At 42.2% G+C, this 24,644-nt stretch overlaps 1 protein-coding gene across 6 annotated transcripts in view; it reads right to left on the bottom strand.

The window, feature by feature from the left end:
* Nucleotides 1-679: 679 nt before the first annotated feature.
* The window catches only part of RECQL5 (RecQ like helicase 5), a 111,271-nt gene continuing 87,306 nt past the window's right edge, over nucleotides 680-24,644 (bottom strand). For 5 of the 6 annotated variants that reach the window (XM_053301466.1, XM_053301464.1, XM_053301468.1 and 2 more), the window contains 11 exons: nucleotides 22,348-22,444; nucleotides 21,691-21,727; nucleotides 17,413-17,471; nucleotides 15,628-15,701; nucleotides 13,282-13,375; nucleotides 11,334-11,474; nucleotides 9,517-10,163; nucleotides 8,686-8,764; nucleotides 4,735-4,986; nucleotides 3,744-3,816; nucleotides 680-3,240 (listed from right to left, as the gene is read on the bottom strand). In XM_053301466.1, the coding sequence (XP_053157441.1) occupies nucleotides 3,140-3,240; nucleotides 3,744-3,816; nucleotides 4,735-4,986; nucleotides 8,686-8,764; nucleotides 9,517-10,163; nucleotides 11,334-11,474; nucleotides 13,282-13,375; nucleotides 15,628-15,701; nucleotides 17,413-17,471; nucleotides 21,691-21,727; nucleotides 22,348-22,444 (1,654 nt within the window). In that variant the 3' untranslated portion in view covers nucleotides 680-3,139. The remainder of the gene's footprint in view (nucleotides 3,241-3,743; nucleotides 3,817-4,734; nucleotides 4,987-8,685; nucleotides 8,765-9,516; nucleotides 10,164-11,333; nucleotides 11,475-13,281; nucleotides 13,376-15,627; nucleotides 15,702-17,412; nucleotides 17,472-21,690; nucleotides 21,728-22,347; nucleotides 22,445-24,644) is intronic. The other variant, XM_053301465.1, reaches the window with a different exon arrangement.

The raw sequence follows: 24,644 nt of genomic DNA, 5'->3' as shown, positions 1-24,644 counted from the left end.
AGCATAATATCTCAATAAGGCTTTACTGTCAGGGTTTTCTAGGAATCCCATGGCCTAAGCCACATGGCAATTATTAGACAGTCTCTGGATTGGTTTGGTATAAATACTAGGAGTGTGCTTGGCTCTTCTCACCTATTCAACAGAGCCTACTGTTCTGCTTCCAGCTTCAACAAGAGGCCTCAAGGAGAAAAACCACCTGGAACTAGATTTGAGTTCAGATGCTACTAGTGTGGTCCTTATATTCTGATCTCATGGCCTCTTTGAGATTCCAGGTGCTTTCAATGCATCTCCCAGCATCCATTCATGCAAGTTTGTATGAGCATCTTTGATTTGAAGCAATTACCCATTCATATAATTAGCTGTATAGAAGGATACCCATTAAATTGAGCATTCGAACCTTTTAGTGAGCACAGATATTTTCTGACCTTGATCATGATTTTCATGTGGATATGAAATACTTTGCGGAAACAAGTCCTACTGACTTAAACTGACCTAAATATTTTCATAATGTATTTAGAATCAGGGTGAGTCACCACTATTATGTTGCATCCCTGTGCTCACTGGCATTTTAGCCACTTTGTAGTAACTTCAGTTCATAAGCTCACCATGCCTTACCAAGACCTTCCATACATATGACCTCTATGAAGAGTATCAGAAATGATGAAAGCAGACAATTCACTTCTGTAACATTCTTTTTATTAGCAGCTTGCCACGTAACTTTAGTAACAAAGCCTAGTTCCCAAGTTTACGCTATTTAGAAGACCCCTTCCCTAGTGCCACCTTTGTCTACGAGCACCCCCATCTGACAATTCAACAGCTTCTGTAGGGACAGAGCTAAGGCACAGGTCAAGAAAACACAATTTATTTATTTTTAGAGGAACACAACAACTCACTATCCCAAGCAGGGAATCTAAAGCCTCTGCCCAGTTCCAACTATGTATAAATAAAGCAGCATCCTCTCCACCACCTCTGGGCAATTTTGCCACATGCTGAGTGGCCAATTAGAATCAAGTTGGAGGCACAGTGCAGCAATATGGCTTTCACAGATTAAGGAAGCACCAAAGAAGAGTGTTAAGTATTTTGACTCAATTGACTCTTAAAACACACAGCTATTTAGGAAATTGTATCAGTGACAGCTGGTGCTATGAGGGGCAAGATGAATGCCTGTACCCAAGTGGTTTGGGGGAGGGAGGGTTGCCCTTCTCTCACCCAAACGCAAGGCATCTCCAAGCCAATTTTTTTTATTCCCTGGAAATTTTTCTTGGTGTAGAAAGAAGCCATTGCTGCACAATTTCAGGATAAAATCCACAAGCCAAGACCCACGGGAAATCGGCAGCTCCAGCTCTATGGATACCCCCCCGCCCACACACACACCCTGTAGCAGCAATCTTATTACTAACTGCTGTTGAGGTTTTGGAGGCATAATAGTTCACACCCAAACTAACAACTTTATATAGCAGCTTTAACCCCTACCTCCTCTAACTGTGCGAATGGAAGGGTCGTTTCTTAACACCTTAATGGATAACACTACAGTATTATACAAAGGACTGATTCCTATATGGTGTTTCTAAAAAGTGTGCCTGTATAGCTTTTTACAGATACACCTAGAGACATAATCTGCACATACGACAAACACCTCTTTTATACAGGCTCAACTGTCAAAAGAGCCCAAGAACTGGCTGCAGTCATCAAACCTGTTTGTCACTACATAATGTATGCAGAAACCATAAGAGAACCCACTGAAAACACGTGTTAGCATTAGCTGCTTTTTATGAGCTCAGAGTCTATGTATTGAATTAGGTCCACACCTAATGACCAATGTTATTTCACAAGCTCATCTCAACTGCAGTTTCCCTTAGGGATATATTAGGCCTTCCCATCTGCAACTGCAGCTGTTCAGGCAGAGAGATCTTTAGACACAACAGTTTGTGGTACAACAAGCGGATGATATAGTGGTAGCGAACAAGAGGATTTAGGGTGGGGGGGTGGGCGGGCATGTTTAGCCCATGGCCTCTATTCATTCCTGAGGTTTTGCAGAAAGTTAAACTCCTCCTCTTAGCCGGAAAGCCGGACAGATGGAAACTTATAGCATTTACAAATAAAAGATCTGCATACTCCAGCTCCTGTAAAATAAGGACATGCCGTAAAAGTCTGGAGCAGCAGAGGACAAGACGACATAATATACTTCTTTCCTTAAAAATAAACTTAGGTCTTGACTAAGGTTGCATACAACAAATCTCTGATGGTTGGAGAGGGAAGGGGTGTGTGTCAGCAAACATGCATTTGGAGCAAAACTGCAGTAGGCAGGTGAAGCATGACCAACCACCCCCACACCTCTGCTGCTGCTTGACACCATCCAAAACAGCTTCTTTCTTTAAAAAGAAGTGGCTGTCAGGGTTCTGTTATATATATTTCCATTTATTAAGTCCTTATCTTAGTTTATTTAAATCTGCATTGTTTTACCAACTCATGGAGGGATGTTTCTGTCAGAATGCTGGCAGAGACAGCACTTCTCATTCTTGCTTAAGTACAAGTTTTCTAAAGGTTCTGTTCCTAGTGCAAGAGGAAACATTGCTGAATAAAAGAAAAATTGCAACATTTTAAAACAACAAACATGAAAAAGGGAACCAACACACCTCTTCTAGACTCCCTTCCAATGTCAAACCAAACACTTCCCTCCAAAATAAATGTAGCCTATAACAAGTCGCTCCTGCAGCACTTCAGCCCTGAGTGATGCAGGTGCATTTGTTTTCTATTTAAGGTTCCAACTGGTAAAAACCATATTAAAAGGTGGCTGGGGTGGGGTTGGGGAAATCTTGGGTAATAGCAGGGTTCCAAGCAAGAGCGTTAATTCCAGTCTCATTGAATTTGCTAAAGGAAGCAAACTGGATTGCACCACAGGACATCTAACAAAGATGTGGATGAAGTCTGAGAGTATTGCCCCAGATAGAGATCGTCTGTTGTGCAGGTGACATCACGAAAGGCCTTTCATAGGACTGTTGACTTCTGGGGCCCCAAAGCAGACCATTATATCGTCACAAAGACCATTATATCATCACAAAGCATAGCAAGAATGAAGTACCCAGGGGCTCAGACCCAGCAGCCACCAGAAGCAGTGAGAACGTGTGTGTTTCATGTGTCATGTTCCCAAACTGGTTAGCTCCTGCCAGTCTGTCTCGTTTTCACATTTGCCATGGGCTTTGAAAAACCCCTTGATCAGTCTCTGCGCTTCTTCTTTCACTGCAAACAGAAAGAGAAACATACAAGAAAATGAGTACTCAAACATGCTTGACAACTATTCACTCTAAACCAACGATCGGTCTATAAGGAGAAGAATCGGCATTAATCCTCCCTCCACACACCCAAACTACATAGCCCTGTTTACCATATATAGATCATGGATATTTGCACAAATATTCTGAATGCTGGAATATTTTGAATGGCAAATGGTGCCCTTCTCCAAATCAACACAGCCTACAAACTGGGACATTGAAAAAAAAAGATAGCTTGTATGGTGGGATGGCATGATAAGGAATGGGAAGACATGGTGGGCAAAATGTGCAAAAACAAGCTCTTCTGGTGCCCACACCTTACAGACACCACTCAACAGATTTCAAAGCGTCTTCCGCAACCACAAGCACTAGAATCACCCACACACCCCACAGAGTCTTTGTGCTAGACTAATCCCATGCCAAGTGACGCAGGGCAGGGTACTCCTCCCCACCCATCACCTGCCGACTCACCAGTCTTGCGGAGAGGACTCTTGTCTGCAGCCAATAAGTGAGAGAGGTGTCGGGCAAACCCCTTAAACAAATCCTGCAAGTGAGAGGGAGAAAGGCAGAATGAGCACAGTACAGTTAGCTCCCTCGCTGCAGCCTAACTGTTGTGCTTTTGTGCAGCATGCAGCCAAACATGCTCACTGAGACACCTTGATACTGCCACCTGTATCTGTTAAAGCAATGCGTAGAAATGCCAGTGCAGAGAACACTCATGTCACCAAGCCAAGTGCTGCAAAAACGGAAGACCCCTCTGCCACTGATTTGAACATACAGCCTCAAGACACAAGATTGCCTGTGTAAAACAAACAGATCCTCTTGTTTTCTCTCAAAGAACTATAAGATCCACCAGGAGCTCATAGTCGATTAATTGACCACATAAATGCTTGAGCTCAACTATTGTCTCTCAGGAAATTTTAGATTACAATGATCAAGGATTAAGTGTTGCTCTTCCATATTATTCCAGTATTGCCCATCTAGTTCTTGAAGGCTAAGTCAAGAAAGCCTTTGTGGAAATGCCTTATAGTCCCCTATCACTGTCAGCAGGCTTTCTTTAGGATCCAGGTTTAAAGCAATCACTTGCTAAAAATACAAATAATGGATAAGAGATCTGGGCAGTTGGAGTAATGTCATCACTCTAAATCATATGCAAAGCTGTCTTTAAAAATGGTGATCTAGAGGAGTAATAATGAAATAGCCACATCCATGCTTTGCTCTCTTTCCCGGTCAGAAACAGATGGGAAAACCCTCTGAAAGTGACATAAAGCAGCAGACGTTACTGTATGGGTGAGAGTCCTGAAGAGGCTTGCATATTTCCTAGTGGATGCAATACATACCTATCTAAATTAAGCTCACTAGAGTGAAGCTATGAGAAAGGAAAATATACTCTGTTCTTTCCAGACAATGCAATCATTCTAGGTTCCCTTTCAAAAGAAAAAAAATGTGGCTCATAACCCACCTTAGAAGCAAATTTGCCACCTTTGTAGAAAGGAGTCAAGTATTTTACAACAATATCTGCGGTCTCCTTGAGTGATAGTGCCTTTGTAGCTGGCTGGATGGTTTTGGTGGTTCCTTCTTTATCAACCTGTGCCAAGTTTGGATCAAAGGTGACCTTCTTTTTCATTGGTCCACCAGCATTCTCCTCCAATTCCAACAAGGTGGAAGACTTTGGTATTGTTCGTGGCTTCTTTTCAGCAGGGATCACTAGGTCCTTGAAAGAAGCATTACACAGTTTAAACCAAAGCAGCCTTCATGAGAAACAGGGAATACATGACCCTCAAGGAAAGGAGTCCAAAAGCATGAAAAGAGAAGTTGTCTGACTGATCACAAGCAAGGACTACCCATCCCAAGACACATGTGCATGTGAGGACACATAGCCAGCCATGCTGCAGTGATCAAGTGGGCAAATGAGATGGAATGGCTCAGCCAAAAACTGGGCTAGGAGGTGACAGCAAAGAGTTTTCACTCTGCTAGTAACTGGCCTCATCCTCTTAAGGAGGCTTGCCTTACTAGAATAATCACAGTTCAAATAGTTACCTGTATAATAATCAAATCCTTCCATCTCCTTATAATAGAAGGTTTCTGAGAAATGTCACCACTACATGAAATAATGGTTTGAGGATTTAAAAAGATATGTGCTAGAATTAATTTCTCTTGGAAATTATTAATTAATTTCCTCTCAGCAATCTTCATGAAGGCAAGGGGGCGTGGAAGCTTCCTGTGGCAGAAGTAAGGAGCTCAACCCTGTGAAATTAAAATTTTAATTAAAAGAGAGCCAGCGTAGTGTAGTGGTTAGAGTGCTGGACTAGGACTGGGGAGACCCGTTCAAATCCCCATTCAGCCATGATACTAGCTGGGTGACTCTGGGCCAGTCACTTTTCTCTCAGCCTAACCTACTTCACAGGGTTGTTGTGAGGAGAAACTCAAGTATGTAGCACACCGCTCTGGGCTCCTTGGAGGAAGAGAGGGATATAAATGTATGTATGTATGTATGTAAGTAAGTAAGTAAATAAATAAATAAATAAATAAGATTATTGCTAGCATAAGTTTCAAGGTGGTTGTTCCCCCAACCCAATAGCATTAGACCCAATGTGTATGGAGGAAGAAGAAGACGGGTTCACAGGCAGATGTCCAGTGTCTGCTCTGCAGGCATCCAAGAGGCCCTCCTCGGACATACAACAATGACTTCATCATCTAAGCCAAAGGCAAGATGATCCCTGTAAAATGCCACCAGTACTTCAATGACGTACACTGGCATAACTACACTTACTCTAGTCCTTCAGACAGGAACTTGCCTCATCAGGCATTCTTAAAACTCATTAGTCACCCGAGGCAGTGAAAGGACCTGATAAGGCTAGATGAGTTCCTATGTCCTGTACTTACTACAGGACTACAGCAGAAAGAAAGAAAGAAAGAACCACTTGTTATAATCTATTGCTTCTCCAGTGCACCATCAAGAATCCTAAGCCCATCCTGGAAGACTATTCTCCCCTCTCATCAAACTTAGGCAAAAGGGTGGCCCTTATTTACAGACAATCCTGCATCTTGAAACTGCAAACAATGAGCCACCAAAAAGATGCACAGTCCCAGGAATTAACCACCTTAACAACTCTCAATGCCAACTCTTACTTTAAGAACAGTCTTGTTCGAGCTTTCATTTCTGATGAAATGTGAATTGTCTACTACCTTGCTACCTTATTAATTGTCTTATTAATTAATTGTCTTATTAATTAATTAATTCAATTACATTTTAAAACTGTTATTAACTGTTATCATATTAATATAAGCCACCCTGGGAATGGAAACATTGAAGGTGGGGGATATAAATAACAAAAAAAAAACCCCTCTGTCCCCATATCCACACAAAATGAAACCAAACCACATCAGTCTTACTATCAAGATCTCAACTGCCTTCACATCAAATAAATAATCTCCTAGTCTGGTATACTCCGTCATCTGCCAACACCACCTTCTGTTATTTGCATAGGTCAAACAGTTCAGTTTCTATACAAGGGGATTAACTGACACTAGACATTAAAAATAGTTACAGTCAAACTAGACATGCACCAGCTTGCATTAGTAAGAGATGGGCTTGCTTTCAAGAGCACCTTATTTAAAAAAAACAAAAACCTACCATGGGGTAGGAGGAGGCAGCTATTATCAGAGACCATAGCACAGAGGAAAGGGAACATTGGCCTTTCCTCTAGATCTCCTTTCCCACTGAAAATTACACCCCTTACCTACTCTTTGGTTGCAACATGCCTCCAAGGCAGCTAAACCAGGGAGCACTGCCTGCCCTGGAACTATCATACTCCAACAAAACAGTTTCAAAAGGAAGAATCCAGCATGACACTCTCAAACTGCAATTTGTTTGCAAATGTAACCCTCTATAGGAGTTTGTTTACACTAAGGCAGCAGAACCGTGGCCAGCTGTTTTTGAACTATAACTCCCATAATTCCTAGCCACAGCAGCCAAGAGTCAGAGACAATGGGAGTTGTAGTCCAGCATCTGCAGGAGAGCTGAAGTTGTGCAGCCCTACTCACACTATGGGTCTTGTTTTGCCTATTAATTACCAGTTGCCACCAGCCCTCAACTCCATGCTGTTGGGTCTTGGAATCATTGGCGTTCTACATAATAGTGGACTCTTACATTACTTGGCTTTACTTTAAAGAACAGTTCCCCTCCTCTCTTTGCACTCATAGTACATATAATTATCCATTTATATGACTACTTTATGCATCTGATGAAATAGGCTCTGGATCACAAAATATTCTGTTACAATATATTTTTATTTATATATTATATTTACATGTCACTTGCAGCCAATACTGACTCCCAAAGCAGCTTACAATTATAATAGAGACTAGAAGGTGAGGTCTGTTGTTGATGGGGCAGAGTCATTTTGCATAGATTACACTTATATGAACGTTCAAGAAATTAAATATAGAATCCTTTATTAATGTGTTTGCGAAAGGGATGCAAAAGAACAGTTTGAAATTTCAACTTCAAACATTATTCATTTTATTGAATAATTACCATACGGTAAATTGTGAATCACAATAAATAAAAATGAATCTCAGAAACATCTTCTTCTCCTGGGCATGATGTTATTTTGGAATTATTGATCTGATTGTGGACTGCTAAAAATTCTACTGAGAAAAAGTTAAATATTATAATATTCAGTATTTCCCGTAAAAATACAAAAAGTATCTAAATCTTTCCCCTAACATATTCTGGTGTTTTAAAAAAGTGCACTTAGCTAATTTAAGTGACAAGATTATTCATGCAAAATTTGGTAACTGTAGGTAATTGAGAAATATGAAACTCAAAATTTCTTCTAAAAAATACCTTTCAGTGAGCATATTCTAGGTAAAAAGTAGTGTATTCAGCTAATTTCAGTTGCAGTATTGTGTATGCAAAATTTGGTATCTGTATGTTGGTATGAATTTATTTTGCACAAACCCACAAACAAAGAAATTCTTCAAAGTATATAATAGAAGATATGCATGGCAGTGTCTTTTGCTGCCAGGCACTAAACTAGTGCAGGTTTCAAGCTCTTTTCTCCCAAGGGAGGGATCAGAAGGAGCTGCAGGCAGAAGTTAGTCCTTATGGTGCCACAAGAATCTTTCTGGTTTTTGTTGTAGTGGACTAACACAACTAATACCCTACAGAATTTGCTCTATGTGCGCCAGTTCAGGGATCACAGTCTCTACTACTTGTGTAGTACTAATTTCTACATCCACACTCCAGTCACCCTAGTCCCCTTCCAGCAACAGTGACAGAGTGGTCCTTCAGTAAGCTGCTGCAAAAGTTATTTCTTCTATATCCCAAATATGTGTGAAGAAAGAACAAAGAGGAGGAGAGGCAAGAGATGAACAGGATACAAAAATGCAAAAGCAGAGTCCTCACCTTGGCTGACCCTGGTCTCTTCCCATTATGGTTTCCACAACCGTTAGTCATTTCATCTTCAACCAATGGTTTAGCACTGCTGGGGAGAAGAATCATCAAATATTTTATATGAGGACAGCTTACATCCAAGATATTCATAATTTTCAAGGGAAATATCTTTCCAGTGGTTGTACTCCGTTTATGGAATAGCCTCCCCAGTGAGGTTCACCAGGCTTCATCAATTTGTTCTTTCAGACACCAGGTAAATACCTTATTGTTCACTCAGGCATTTAACATTTTAAATTTAATTTTTTTGAAATTTTGATCTAACTGTAACCGATTTCAAAATGTTTTTAAAATTGTTTTTGTACTGTATTTTGTATTTTCTCTTCCCCCGCCTCTTTTTTTGGGGTCTGTTATGATTTAATGTGTGTTTTTATTGTGTTTCAATGTTGTGTTGTAAGCCGCCCAGAGAACAATTTGCTATGAGTGGCTAACAAATAAAGATCATGATCATCGTCATGATCATCTGTATCTACCCAAATCAAAGATGACTCTGAATTTAAGATGGCTCCCCGATCTCTAAACATCAAAGAATTTGGGGGAAAGCCTAGTCTTGGATTCAAGTAAAAAGAGTAACAAATAAACCCATTTCTAACATGGTGGCAAGTAGTTTTTTTTTTAAATAGAGGGCTCATGAGCTGTTCCCTAACCCCACAAAAGAGTCAGGACCCATTAGTTTGATATATTTCATTTTCTTATTATATTTGGGATCAAATCCCAAATGCAGATAGATAAGTTAACAGGGCAAAACTGGGAGTGGGGGGCTGCCACCAAGGAAAATCCTCTCACCTTGGCTCATCAAGGGTTGATCCTGGACATGAGGATTCTGTTCCTGAGCTACAGCTTGTCATAGTAAGACCTCCCCCTGTTTTCTGCTCTTCTACCTGAGATGAAGAAGCTATTTCTTTGGAGATAATTTCAGTTTCCTGAAGTCCTGGTTTCTCATTCTCCTTACACACTCTTTGGGGGAAAAGTTGAGGTAGTTCACCAAGATAAGTGTTTTTCTCCTCTGCCAAATCAAGCTCAGAGGACACAGTCTTAGTTCCTGGTTTGGGCTTGGAGAAGAATTTGGAAATGTTCTGAGATTCTTTTTGAGCTGCTTCTGCCAGCAGCTGCTGCTTCTTGGTGGGTTTGCTCTTCTTGTTGGGACTGACGCTCAAGGAAGTTGTAGCATCGGAGGTACTTTGCTGCTCCTTCTTTTCAAGGATTTCATCAGCATTTTTGCAAACTTCTTTGGTCTCTTTCACCTTGTTGTCAAGCGTTCTAGCAAGGTCTCCAGACTCAGGGTCATAGCTGCAGTCTCCCTTTCCTTCTGGGCTATCCTTGGTCTTCACCAGTTTAACGCCATCCTCTTCCTTGGCAGCTAGAACTTGTGAAGCAGACTGGAACACATCGGATGACTTTCGAAATCCAATGCCCACCCTCTTGGGCTTGAACTATGTTAGAAAGAAATGGAAGAGAGCTAGATCACTGTAATCCTATTCAGAAGTAGCTATTCAGATGTGTACAGGTATCTGTATATATGGGCATGATTTTGAATTAATTCCTGTATATGCATTCTTTTAAAAAATGGACCTGCATGCAAGCCTCCACAAATGCAGGGTAGATAGAAAGTGTAGATACATTTTAACATAACAGGCCAGTTTAGACTTCTCTCTCTCTCTCTCTCTCTGACACACATACACCGCCAGCCCACATGATTAGGAAGGGGGATGTGCTGACAGTGCATCTATTCCAACACCTTTCCTGAATGTCTTGACATCCTTCTGCCACACTTTATCACATTGGGGAGGGAGGTTTGTCTGAACCACCACCCTCCATGAAACCCAAAAGTTGTGCGCTGAGCAGTGGTTTGCGATAACGGAATGTGAGAACATCCAGTAAAGATTTCAACACATCTTCTTTCATGTGGGCTGGTTCGGATATGGGGATGGCATATCATCCAAATGTGCACTGCATGTGCATGCAGATCTGTACATGTGTACACTATATGCAGATTGTATATGCATTGAACCTAACGCTGAACAGGACTCTTGCTTTTGCTGACCTACCTAACCCCTTGGAAATCTGAAATGGAAGCTTATCCAATCTAAACCTATATGAAACAAACTGAAAGCAACTTCACGTTAGGTTCTTCCTACATGAAAAGCATTAACAGATGGAAGCAAGAGAGCAACAGAAAAAATGACTGCTCAAAACCCATGTAAGAGAATTACAGAAGTGAATTAGGAACTCTATCACCAGATCACCATTATAAAGAAAAACAAACACTATTTATGGTTCAAGCAGCATCTACTTGTACTTAATATACCAACAGCCCAACCAATCCAGCATCCTGTTTCACACAGTGGTCCACCAGATGCCTCTGGGAAACCTACAGGCAAGAGCTGAGGCATGCCCTCTCCTGCTGTTACTCCTCCCCTGCAACTGGTATTTGGAGGCATCTTGCCTCTGAGACTGGAGGTGGCCTATAGCCACCAGAAAAGTAGCCATTCATAGACCTGTCCTCCATGAGTTTGTCTAAGCCCCTCTTAAAGCCATCCAAATTAGTGTCCATCACCACATCCCATGGCAAAGAATTCCATAGATTAATTACGAATACTTACTGTATTCACTTTGAATGCTGAGAAGAGGCCATCATCAGCCACTGCAGCTGGGTCAGCCTTCAGCTTGGGACTACCACTGACTTCCAAGTCAAGGGTGGAATAGAGCTCTCCATCTTTGGAAGCTTTGTTTATTTCTGCTACCTTTGTGTAGGAAAGGAGTGGGGGTGGGGGGAGAGATGTCCTGAAGATCCTCTGTCTCTACACACAGTAGTTTTTCCAACAACTAAGCATCACAAAATCATGAAGTACTCACAAATTATGCTCTTCTTGTCTACGTTAATTAATGGAAAATATTCGCCCCCGTTGCTCACAGTCACTAGAGCCATCTATACACTTTGGGATGCATTCTCATAATAGCCTAGTTTAGTTTAACTTGAATTTGCTTTTTTTTTAAACTTACTTTAGCCAGTAAGCCCTCTCTTACTTGCATGTCTAGTCCAATTAAAGCACAGGAAAAGAAACCCCCGCCCCACTGCCACCCTCTATTCAGTTAATGCAAATTGATCAAAATATTCTGACAATTTTATGCTGATCTGCAATGAAGAGTGGCTTTGGACATTATGGAGAAGTGCAAGCAATGGAATGTACAGTAGTTTCAACATTAGGCTGGTAGTGTTTCTCCATAATATCTGTAGGGGAACTTGTTCAACTCCTCCCATGGTTAGACATGCTGTTGAGTGGGGGCCACAGCTCAGTGGCAGAGCATCTGCTTTGCATGCACAAGGCCCCGGTTTCAATTCTTGGCATCTCCAGGAAGGGCAAGGAAAGACTTTGGTGAAGCTGCTGCCAGTGAGAGCAGACAATACTGAGCTAGGTGGACCAATGGTCTGATTCGATATAAGGCAGTTCCCGATGTGCAAGCTATTCTCATATTAGCAGTTTGCAAATCTGTCTGTAGGGGGAGATGTGTATGTTTTTCTTCAGATGTCCGAGAAGCAATTCCTGCATAATACAGAAGGGGTGGTGCATTTGGCTCGTAGAGCAAGACACTTCTCCATCAGCATCTCATGCCACTCTTTTTCCAGATTAATTCACCTGATCTTGACAATGATTCAAATGGCTTACAATCACCACCCCACCCTTTAGCCCCCTAAGTGGAAAGCCAACCCTCTCATCACCTCAGTGGTGCCACTTGCAAGCAAATACTGCTTCAAAGGATGAAGCAGAACTACCTGTACTGCTTTGACTAACAATACAGGATAACAAGAGCAGCTGCAGAATCTTATCGTATTAAAGCCTCTGGCTCTTTAGAGGAGCAAAGGCCATCATCAATGGGATACCTAGCCTTAACATTGCTGCCACTGTCTCTACAGTGCACCCTTACCTTGAGCTAGCCCCACAGAAATTAAGAATCCATATAAGTCTTCCAACATAGAAGACAAAGGAAGTGGCAGAGAAAGCAATATTGTGCATCTTCTCCTTCAACACACACAGAGGAAATTTGCAAGCACTTTTCATCATACAGCCAAATGCTCAAAAGAGTCAAGGCATCATAAAGAGCAACCCAAGCCTCCTCTGGGTTCTGGGGTCAGCCTTCTGAACTGGGACTTGGGTTTCAGAGAAGTGTGTAGGAGCAGGGAGGATTTAGTCACTTTGAGTCCCCGTCTCCTTCAGCCACCTGCCTCTGGCTTCCTCCTGGATGTTCAATGCCAAGAGTGTAAGGGTTGCCCTTGGGCTTTCTCGCCCTCTCTCCTTCCCTTTATCATCAGCCCCTCTTTCAATGCTCAAGCATATTAATAACAGATCGTGCAAGCCTGTCTTCCTGCGGGAACTTCTAGCCCTCTCATGCATCCTCATCTCCCCACTGGACCTGCACTGCAGCTCTGAACTGGACCTATCTGCTGTGCCCCCCACCATACTTCCCTGATCATGTGGGCAAGGCTGTGCCACCGGCCAGCTGCAGACCAGCTGACTCCCCACACCCACTCTAACCCTTGCTATTTCTTACCTTTTTTAGAACAGCTGCCTTGTACAGGTTTGCCATCTTGCTGGTCCGAAAAGCCTCATATTCCATGTCCACAGCACATGCTAGAGGATCTGACCTGAAACACACCTACAGTCTAACCATCTGTGGCTGAATGTATTTCTCCAACAACAAAGAAACTGAAACAACTCTATCCTGCAAGACAGGGGTCCTCAAACTTGTAGTCCAACAACACCTGAGAACCCAGCTCCTATCATCCTCAGCCACAATGGAAATGATGGAGATGATGGGAATTGTGGTCCAGCAACATCTAGGAATCCAAGTTTGTGAACCTCTGCTATAAGATAGTGTTACTATGGGATTAGTACTAAGAAGCAAAGTGGCAACATTAAATTCTGGATGCAGAAGTTTTGAGAGTAACCTTGTTTAACTTCTTTGTGATTGGAGATAGGGCGGAAGACAAAGGCCTATGAACATATATTTCCTCTAGAATATTTCTAGTGTACTAGCTGACCGGGTGCATAGCGTCTGTGCCCCTAGTTCAACTCTTCCCCCTGCCCCTTCAGCCCCACGGCCACCAGAGAAGAGCTGGTCTGGTGGTAGCAAGCATGACTTGTCCCCATAGCTAAGCAGGGTCTGCCCTGGTTGCATCTGAATGGGAGACTTGATGTGTGAGCACTGCAGGATATTCCCCACAGGGGATGAAGCCGCTCTGGGAAGAGCAGAAGGTTTCAAGTTCCCTCCCTGGCTTCTCCAAGATAGGGCTGAGAGAGATTCCTGCCTGCAACCTTGGAGAAGCCGCTGCCAGTCTGTGAAGACAATACTGAGCTAGATAAACCAATGGTCTGACTCAGTATATGGCAGTTTCCTATGTTCCTCTTCCTGGCAGCCCAGCTGCCTCCTAACCCCGGCCGCGGCAATGCTGCGGCGGCGGCCATTTTCCCCAGCAGCAGTTCAATGGCCTCCTGCCGCATGTGAGCTTCCACTGCCTCAACCTATTGGGCGCCGGGATGCACATTCTAAAGGTGCACCCAAGAGGATTAAATATATAGATTATCATAGCTGTCTCCCCGTTTTACTATTGTATGGTCTATTGCTTCCCTCTAGTGGCGCATAAGAGAACTGTAACTCCAGAATCAGAAACACATGGCCAGGCCATGAGAGGGATTGGGTTTTGTAAAAAATATATACACACCAAGAGCATGCAGAAGAATGCAGGAATGACTGCATCAATGCATATTTTGGCTCCAGTGCAAGCACCAGAAGGTCATTACCCTCTGTTGATTTCAGGAGGCCAATATCCTCTGTCAGTTGCATACGCCAACATTTAAACCCCAATTTTCCTTATAATTATTTTTGGAATAGGAAACTGAAGTATGTATGGCATTGTCTTATTCTGGATTGCAGAAAAGCTACTTGAAATCTGAAGACCAAAACTTGCATGAAATGTCAGGTGCCTCAAACTAAAATTCACACTTTGTGTATGCATTCCTTTTCCATTTATATCATGTCTCTTAGACTGTATGCTATTATTAGAAAATATAAATTGTCTTGAGCACTTTGACAGAAAGATGGCATCAAAATGTAGCAAACAAATAAATAGCCCCATCTTGTAGATATTTTGTGGGCTAGATATTCAATCATGAATTAGTATCTCGTCTTAAGATGAACATTATAGGAAGATGCATAATTAACTCTCACTGAAGGTCTGTGGTATATAATATCAATCTACATCAAAATTACAGGATGTAATTCTGGCTTTTGTAAACTTGTTGATTAGCTCTTTCCTGTCATGTACTCATTTCTGGTTCACTTCATTCCCCTCACCCCACCCACCCAATTCGAAGAACATACATAAGAATGGCCCCGCTGGATCAGGCCTGAGGCCTATCTAGTCCAGCATCCTGTCTCACACAGTGACCCACCAGATGCATCGGGAGAGCCCACAGGCAAGAGGTATGTGTGCATACCCTCTCTCCTGCTGTCGCTCCCCTGCAACTGGTATTTAGAGGCATCTTGCCTCTGAGGCTGAAGGTTGCTTATAACCACCTGATCTCCATGAATTTGTCTAAGCCCCTTTTAAAGCCATCCAGGCTAGTCACCATCACCACACCCTGTGGCAGAAAATTCCATAGATTAGTTACATGTGGTGTGAAAAAGTACTTCCTTTTGTCGATTCCTAAATTTCCCAGCCTTCAGTTTCATGGGATGAGCCCTGGTTCTAGTGTTGTGAGAGAGGAAGAAAAATTTCTCTCTGTCCATTCTCCTGACTCCATGCATAGTTTTCTACGCCTCTATCATGTCTCCCCGTAGCTGCCTCTTTTCCAAACTAAAAAGCTCCAGATGCTGTCGCCTTGTCTGACTCCCTACCCATTTCCTGTTGGTACTGCTTGGTGGTTGCTACTTAATGCTTCTTCTAGCATCTTCAGGCAGTGCTCTCTGGCCTAAAAACAAAGAGAACAGAAAGGAGCCCACTTAAGAACATAGCGTCAGTATAGCACCATCTCATCTGAAACCCAAGTTTTAAGGCACTACAGTTAAGGTCCACCTTATTTTTTTTTTTTTTTGTTTTTTTTACATTTATATTCCAGTCTTCCTCCAAGGAGCCCAGAATTGTGTAGACAGCTATTTTAATCCTCACAACAACCCTGTCAGGTAGATTAGACTGACATATTAACTGCCTTAGGATTTTTAATGAACGGCGGTATATAAACCTAACAATAAATATTAGTTACTGACCCAGAGTCACCCAGTGAGTTCTGTGGCTGAATGGGGATTTGAACCCAGGTCTCCCCAGGCCTAGTCCAGCACTCTAACACCTCTCATTAAGAAAAAAAGGCAACTTATCTCTATAGTCTGGTAATCAAAACATTTCTTTTGCTACGTAAGAGCCCTCGTCCAACTACAATGTGTATCTGAGCATGCATAACAGTTGATGGCTCCATTCTCATTACCATTCACAATGAAAAACACTGGAATGGTGGCACTTCCATATGTGACCAAGTCAAATTTAGAAAAAAAACAATTTAAACCAGACCCCCAAGCACTTCTTAATATTTGGAGCAGGAGCAAGATAACTAATAAAATGTTTTTCTTACGGACAGAGGAAGTGGGAGGGAAGATGGAAATGTGGTGAGCAGGAAAAACTCAGCCTGATCAAAATGTTGTTATATATAATATCTTATGTAATATTGACTGTGAATTATAGTGTTGCTTGTGTGTGACACACACAACTGGGCTCACTGGACTAATTTCTAATTTTATTAAAAGTTTTATAAGTTGCCCTTCATGAAACCTATGAAGAAGGTGTACAAGCAATTAAAAACAATACATATAATGAAACAGAACACATCTTAAGGAGCTGGAAACACATGTTAGGCTACTTCCCAATAAATGCATCACTGAAACTTGGTACAGATGTAGCTCAAGCATCCCAATTACTAGAAAAATCTGAAAGTGAGAACTGGACTTTTTCACATTCTCCCCCAGCAAAATCTCAAAATGTTCTCCAAAATGGCTAATGAATTCCCAGGTCACACAGAAAGCTGAAACTTTGCACATGTATATTCCTAGACACACTGACCTGTAAATGGGACATATGAGGTTAAAAGGTGAGGCACGATTTTCATTTCACAGTAGAGGTCAGCAGTTCGGAGCAGAGCAAGCCTAGCCACACATGGGGTCGGCCACTTGAATGTGGGGTTCCACTGCCCCTTCGGCTTGGATTTGGGGGATGGGACACTTCCAGTTGCGGCAAGGAACATGCATCTATGCTTATCACAATGTGGATGAGGATGTTCATTCAGATGGATATGCAGATTGGTAACATGCAAGGGAAGCTGTTTAAGCAGACAAAACTCTGCATCCACACCAGTTTATTCGTACTCCAAATTGTGGCAACTGAAGCTATACAACATATAGCTCAGTCATGCTGCGGTGCTATTATGTCATATACTTATGGTGCTGTTAATACACCACAGCATATTGTTACGTTGCAAACTTTCAGACCAATATCAAGTATAGCCCTCCAATCAATCTTCATCTATGCTATTTTCTTGCCAGTTACTCTACACTTTGAATGGCATAGTTTAATCAGCTGGCAACAGAAAATAACTGAAGTTTAAACTATTTTGCCAGATTATAGCCTTTTCTTACCTTCACTGTGATTCTGGAGATTTTCCTGCTGGCTGCATCCTTCAAGGGACAATCAGCATCTATAATGAATCAGACAGACAGACAGACAAATACATATTGACAGTATAATGATATAAATTATGAAATTATATCAGAAAAAATCTGAACTTTTGTATGGTGTTCCTCAGGGCTCTGTACTGTCTCCGATGTTGTTTAACATCTACATGAAACCGCTGGGAGAGATCATCAGGAGATTTGGTGCAGGGTGCTATCAGTATGCTGATGACACCCAAATCTATTTCTCCACGTCAGCATCACCGGGAGAGGGCATAACTTCCCTAAATGCCTGCCTGGAGTCAGTAATGGGCTGGATGAGGGATAACAAACTGAGACTGAATCCAGAAAAGACGGAGGTACTCGTTGTGTGGGGTCAGAACTCGAGAGACAATTTTGATCTGCCTGTTCTGGATGGGGTCACACTTCCCCAGAAGGAACAGGTACGCAGTCTAGGGGTGCTTCTGGATCCAAGCCTCTCCTTGGTGTCCCAGGTTGAGACAGCGGCCAGAAGTGCCTTCTATCAGCTTCAGCTGATACGCCAGCTACATCCGTTTGAGTTAGACGACCTCAAAACAGTGGTACATCTGCTGGTAACCTCCAGACTGGATTACTGCAATGCGCTCTAAGTGGGGCTGCGCTGGTACGTAGTCCAGAAACTACAGTTGGTCCAGAATGCGGCAGCCAGGCTGGTCTCTGGGTCATCCAGGAGAGACCATACTACTCCCGTATTGAAGGAGTTACACTGGCTGCCAATATGTTTCTGGGTAAAATATACAAGGTGTTGGTCATAAGCTATAAAGCCCTAAACAGCTTGGGCCCTGGGTTTTTAAGAGAACGTCTTCTTCGTTATGAACCCCACCGCCCATTGAGATCATCAGGAGAGGTCCGTCTGCATTTGCCACCAGCTCGTCTGGTGTCTACTCAGGGACGGGCCTTCCCCGTTGCTGCCCCAAGGCTTTGGAATGCGCTCCCTAGTGAAATAAGAGCCTCCCCATCTCTGACATCTTTTAAAAAGTCTCTAAAGATGCATTTCTTCACCCATACTTTTAACTGATATTGTTTTGATTAAGATTGTTTTTAGAATATTGTTTTAAAATTTTAAATTGTGTTTTAAATTTCTTGCTTTTAAATTTTTTTTGTTTTTAATTAATGTTTTACTTTTAATCTTGTTGTAAACCACCCAGAGACGTAAGTTTTGGGCTGTGTAAAAATATGATTGAGTGATAGATGAATGAATGAATGAATGAATGAATGAATGAATGAATAAATAAATAAGCAATGGCAGTAATGTAGCATGCACCCACATTAAATTACATTTTCTGCTGAGGCTCCCAGAGGGCACTCAATGCTATAGGGATGGCACCTCCCACTGGAGCAGCAGACAGGGTCTTCTGCAGAAAGCTTCTCCAGTGGGAGGAGCTAGGCCGAATAATCATGATGGCAGGGTTTTCACTGAACTCCATACAGTTCAAATAGGCTTCTCACTGCTGACCTCTTTCCCCACCGTTCCCTAAATCAATCCAGTTAGGGGCGAGGGCCCTTTCTCTTCACAGGGTTGGCTTAATGGGGGTTTTGAGGGAAGGCCAGTAGGATTCCCCACCCCCACCCCTCCTCTCAACTGCAGCAGCAGCTCTGCCACTTGCAGGCTGAGCTACAAGACACTGGAAGTAGCATCATTTTATCTCCCGGATCAGCTATTCAGTTGGTGCAATCAGACAGGCAAAGGCCAGAACAGCCTAAGAGCCTTCATCTTGAGCTCTGAAGGTGCACTGCAACCGCAGCCGAGGTGGCAAAAACCAGAGACCATGGCAGAAGCAAGAGCTTTCCGCTCTTTTTCTCTTATTTGAGAAGACTTCAGGCTATGCCTGAAGCCTGAGCTATTTCTGCTCTGACTCCTTCCCCTTGTGCACAGGGCAGGCAAGAATGTTTTTACTGGGTCAGCCAGTCTGAAGACGGAGTGGAATAAATCCTTAGTTTCTAAAGAGTGGGGTCGTTCCCAAAGCTAATCCAAATCCCCTTCTCACAAGATACATAAGGAAAAGCAGCACAAACATAAACAAAGGTCCTGGGACCGTGGCAGAGACAAAAATGACATTGGTCTTACACTAGAAGTGCTTCCAATCACTGGAAGACACTACTGCTTCTTCATCTTCTCACTCCCATTCATTGCCTCATTCCTCTAAGGTCAAGGGCAAAAGGATTTCTGGTCTAGAGATAGCATGAGGATTTCTGGTCTTGAGGTAGCATGACTTGTCCCCTTAGCTAAGCAGAGTCTGCCCTGGTTGCATAGGAATGGGAGACTTGATCACTATTTTCTCTAAGGCATGCACGTGTGTGCATGCTCACAAGTTTTTTCGATGTTTGCTCAGTTAATTTTAGATCCTGCTCAGGTTGAATCAGGACTCATTCTGAATGCACGTGCACACATGCTGCTGCCCAGAACAAAACTAATTCCACATAGAGATGAGAAAAATTAGAGGGACCACTGGGTTTAATATCTGAGCACTGTAAGATATTCTCCTTAGGGGATGGAGCTGCTCTGGGAAGAGCAGAAGGTTCTAAGTTCCCTCCCTGGCTTTCCAAGATATGGCTGAGAGAGATTCCTGCTTGCAACCTTGGAGAAGCTGCTGCCTGTCCGTGTAGACAATATAGAGCTAGATGGACCTATGGTCTAACTCAGTATATGGCAGCTTCCTATGTTCTAATAGAAGGGAAATCTCTTTCAGGGGTTTATCTGACTCTGCGGTGGGCTCCACTGCCAAGTCTGGGAGAGGAATTACCTCCAAAAAGTATCCCCTGGAGGAGTCAGACCTTTCTGATGCCAAGAAAGAGAGAGAATTATCAAATCAGGAACTGGAAGCCACTGACCTTGGATGTCAGAAGGTCCTTGCAATTCTACTTAAACAGAATTGGTGAGCAGCATGAAAGAGTCCCTATTTGTGTCCTTTAAGAATGGTTCTGTGGATAAGCAAGTTTCCACTACAACCATCTCTAGGTGGTTGTGGTACATTTCCTTGGCATATAGGAGTCTGGGCAAACTCAATATATGCCAAGTGAGTTGGAATTACCTATGCTGGAATGCAATTCTAACTGCTGGAATTACAGCTCACTCATTAAGTGCCTCTTTCTACAGAACAATCTGCTCCCCAGACCCCAGTCCTCAGGAACATAGGTTCAGGAGGCTGCAGAAAGAAGGAAAGATTGCTGAAAAATGTGCAACAGAAATCCCTGATGCATTGATGCAGGGTTGTTATGGATGTCGGCCTCTGCTCCAACCTTACGCTACACTTTTGACTGCTTGGTGTAGCATAGAATACAAAACGACAAAGGCCTAGAACAATAACTCTTCCCCTTTCATTTCCTTCATGCTGGGCTCATTTGGTGTCATACTAGCAAGTTATTCTTTTTATGACAAGCTATCTTTTGATGCAAACCTTTTCAATGTGAACTTGTTGTTCTTTTCCAAGAAGAGCCTTTTATACCAAACCTCTGTATTATAATGTTTATGTTAGATTTTGTTAGACAATACAAGCTATGCAGAAGAGAGGACAAGAGTCCATGCCTATAGTATGTCCAAACAATGTCCAGAAGATGTTTGTTCCGCATCAGGTGTGGGGTTTGACTGGGATAAAACAAGTTCCCACCACCACCACGCAGAAGAGTCTCATATTGGCAATTCCAGTGTATAATTTCTTATGGGTTTTTCCCACATATTTTGGAATTTGTTTATATTTGTTAGTTATATTGATATCACTATTTAATTTTTAAAAATTATTCATTTTAAAAAATTATTAAATTAGAAAGAAGTGGTCATAAAAGCACAATAGTAAGTCTACTATTTATAGTAAGGTGTTTCCAAAGCTCATAAAATTGTTATGCAGACACCACTATTAAGAAATATGCAAATAAATGGCAACATTGAGTATGTGATAGGTTTGCAGAATGATGCTTGGTGCTCAGTTTTCTGCAATAAGCCCAGTGCCTCATCATGTTGGACCATACTAGCTTTCTATTTCAGTTCTGTCAGACTTGGAATTCTGAGCCCTTTGGCTTTGCAAACTGGTTCCAGAGGCGTTCGTGATTATGAACATTATCCTAGCATCCACTAGGCTAGGTGGACTGCAACAAAAATAGATCAATGGTATACACATGTATACACACTTTACCATCCATGACATGGATCCCTCAGAAAGCAATTAGTTTTATGAACAGTCTGATATATGAAATAATGCAGAAATTTACCTGGTGGGACAAAGGTGTCTTTTTCTGGATCTTTGCCCTGAAAGAAATCAAAGGGAAGAGAAATCGGAAATATACATCAGAAATGTATGTAAAGGACCAGAGGAACACAAGGATACATCATATAGCTGGCTTAATTTAGAAACTGAGATTTGTATCCTGTCGACTGGTTAACACTCCTCCCGCCACCCATGTTTACTTAACAGCTTTTACTCTAAGCCAAAGCTGTCTAACTCTTTGATAAACAGGGTTAACTGTTAACTGGATAAAGTGCTAAGCCTTATAAGGATCCTTCTAAGTAGATGGCAATTTCAGTAATGGAAGTCCCAAACTTTATTTTTCTGTGTGAAAAGCAGAGACCCAGTCACTGTTAGACTCCTGTGGTCTAACAGTGTTGTTCCCCACCCCATGCTTACTTGCGATCCAATTCTACCAGAGTTATTGTTGGAGACTGAGAGCTACTGTGGGCTGTTTGGTGGAGGCAGCCAGGGAATAAAAACTGCTGCCACCAAGTGCAAGTCAAGTCCAAAAGGTGGGAGAAGCAAGAGGTTGGTTTGTTTCCCTTCCCCCCCATTCACAGGGCTGGTTACTATCAGACCATGACACACATAGTCCATCTCCAGGATGTGTGTATCTGCTGCTGAAGGTCTACCCACTTACCTTGCGCAGCTTCATCTGTTTCTTATAAAAGTCACTCCACTCCTTTTTCTGATGGTCTTCACTGGCTTCACCCACACTCCCACCATCTTCATCATATCTGAACAGCAACCCACAAAAAGTTGAAGTCACATACAAAGATTTCAAGCCTCAAACTATCTCAAGGAGTCCTGATCTAGCTACTAGATCACAAAATCACCAAGAACTGTGGGCCCAAGCTCCCTAGTCAGTTTTGTTTGTAAGGTGGGTCTGCTCCATGTACAGCTGTAGCTTCTGATATCCAATAGAGACTTCTATATCCCTATCACAAAGCCTAAGTGCCTACGTGGATCTTAGTGTCTGAATTGTTATCTCGAATGTGCATACATTAGCTGGTTGGTATGAGAAGGACTTCTCAAAGTAGTCAAACTGAAATTAAAAGTAGTCCCATAACATTAAAAAGACAAGTTAGGCAATGCCTTAATTTTAATGGGACTACTTTGAATCATTTTCTTCATGTCAGCCACTATTTTAAAGTTCAGATGTATTTGCCTATTTATAACAAATCTTCCATAAAAACCATACACTACCTTGCACAAAAAGAGCAGATTTACAGAGGAGTTCATGCAGGCTATATGAAAGTATAATAGCAAATTAATTACAAACCTTTTGAACAAAATGACTGATATTTTTGGTTTCATAAGAACTAAGGATGTTAACAGCGCGCATTGAACAAGAGGCAGCAAAAAGTGTAAGATATAGCACACACTATTTTGTTTAGCTAGGAAATTAAAAAATAGTTATAGCTTATTTTCTCAACTATTTGGTTTTAATGCTTATGTCGCAATACAAAAAATAGGTCACAAAACAAAGAAAGGGAACAATTCAGCCAAAGTTAAGTATTTTCAGGCCTCTTTGCTTTCAGTCGGAGAGTATTGCCAAGCACATGTTTAATGTTCCCACTATAATGAGTTATTTTTTACTGGTTGCCAGACAGGTTTTTCTGTACAGCAATTTGGAGAAAGCCTTGTGCTGCTACAAGCACATCCTGAGAGACTGTTAGAAACAAAAGGACAAATGAGGTGGTGGGCAGAAGTGCCTTCTATCAGCTTCGGCTGATACACCAACTGCGTCCATTTCTTGAGGTGAATGACCTCAAAACAGTGGTACATCTGCTGGTAACCTCCAGACTGGATTACTGTAATGCACTCTATGTGGGGCTGCCCTTGTACGTAGTCCGGAAACTAAAGCTGGTCCAGAATGCGGCAGCCAGGCTGGTCTCTGGGTCATCTCAGAGAGACATATTACTCCTGTATTGAAGGAGCTACACTGGCTGCCGATATGTTTCCGGGCAAAATACAAGGTGCTGGTTATAACCTATAAAGACCTAAACAGCTTGGGCCCTGGGTATTTAAGGGAATGCCTTTTTCGGCATGAACCCCACCATCCACTGAGATCTGCTGGAGAGGTCCGTCTGTAGCTGCCACCGGCTCGTCTGGTGGCCACTCAGGGACGGGCCTTCTCTGCTGCTGCCCCGAGGCTTTGGAATGCATTCCCTAGTGAAATAAGAGCCACCCCATCTCTGACAGCTTTTAAAAAGTCTTTAAAAACACATCTCTTCACCTGGGCTTTTAATTACTGTTGTTTTAATGGTTTTAATGCTGTTTTAAAATATTATTTTAAATTTTTTAAATTGTAATGTGTGTGTTCTCCCTCCCCCGGCCCCCATTTTTGTTTTAATGAATGTTTTACTTTGTTTTTATTCTGTTGTAAACCGCCCAGAGACACAAGTTTTAGGTGGTATAAAATGTTTTTAAAACAAACAAACAAATAAACAAACAAATAAACAAACAAACAAATAAATAATTAGTGCATGCCTGGGGGCTCCTGCAGCTTTCAATGAAGCCAAAAAGTTAGCATCTCTGTATTTATCTATTTGAGAGCTCTACCTCTCTTTCCTTGCTTAAGGGAGTGAGAAGTACGCAGAAGAGCTTTCCAGACCAGAAATGAAGGAGAGGAACTTCTTGCTACCCTTTGCGTCTGTCTACAACACTAAGTGAGGGCCACTTTCATATTCTCATTAGCACAAAGGAAGTGCATCATTGCATTAGCTGCAAAAAGCATTTCTGCCACATTTTTATCCCAGCATTTTCTTTTTAGCCTATGGATTGATCTCCAAATCCTTTAACTATTATCAAACTTTTGCCCAACTATACTTTGTAGGAGCTGTTTACTGCTCCAGTTGATTCATGAAGTGGTTGTGACTTCTGTGAAGATCCAGTTGGCCTAATGTGCGGGATAAAATGCTAGAGCTTCACACC

The sequence above is a fragment of the Hemicordylus capensis genome, chromosome 2 (genome assembly GCF_027244095.1).
Source record: "Hemicordylus capensis ecotype Gifberg chromosome 2, rHemCap1.1.pri, whole genome shotgun sequence".
Classification (NCBI taxonomy): domain Eukaryota; kingdom Metazoa; phylum Chordata; class Lepidosauria; order Squamata; family Cordylidae; genus Hemicordylus; species Hemicordylus capensis.
Note: the sequence above shows the minus strand (reverse complement) of the source record. Positions and strands in the feature narration are given on the sequence as shown.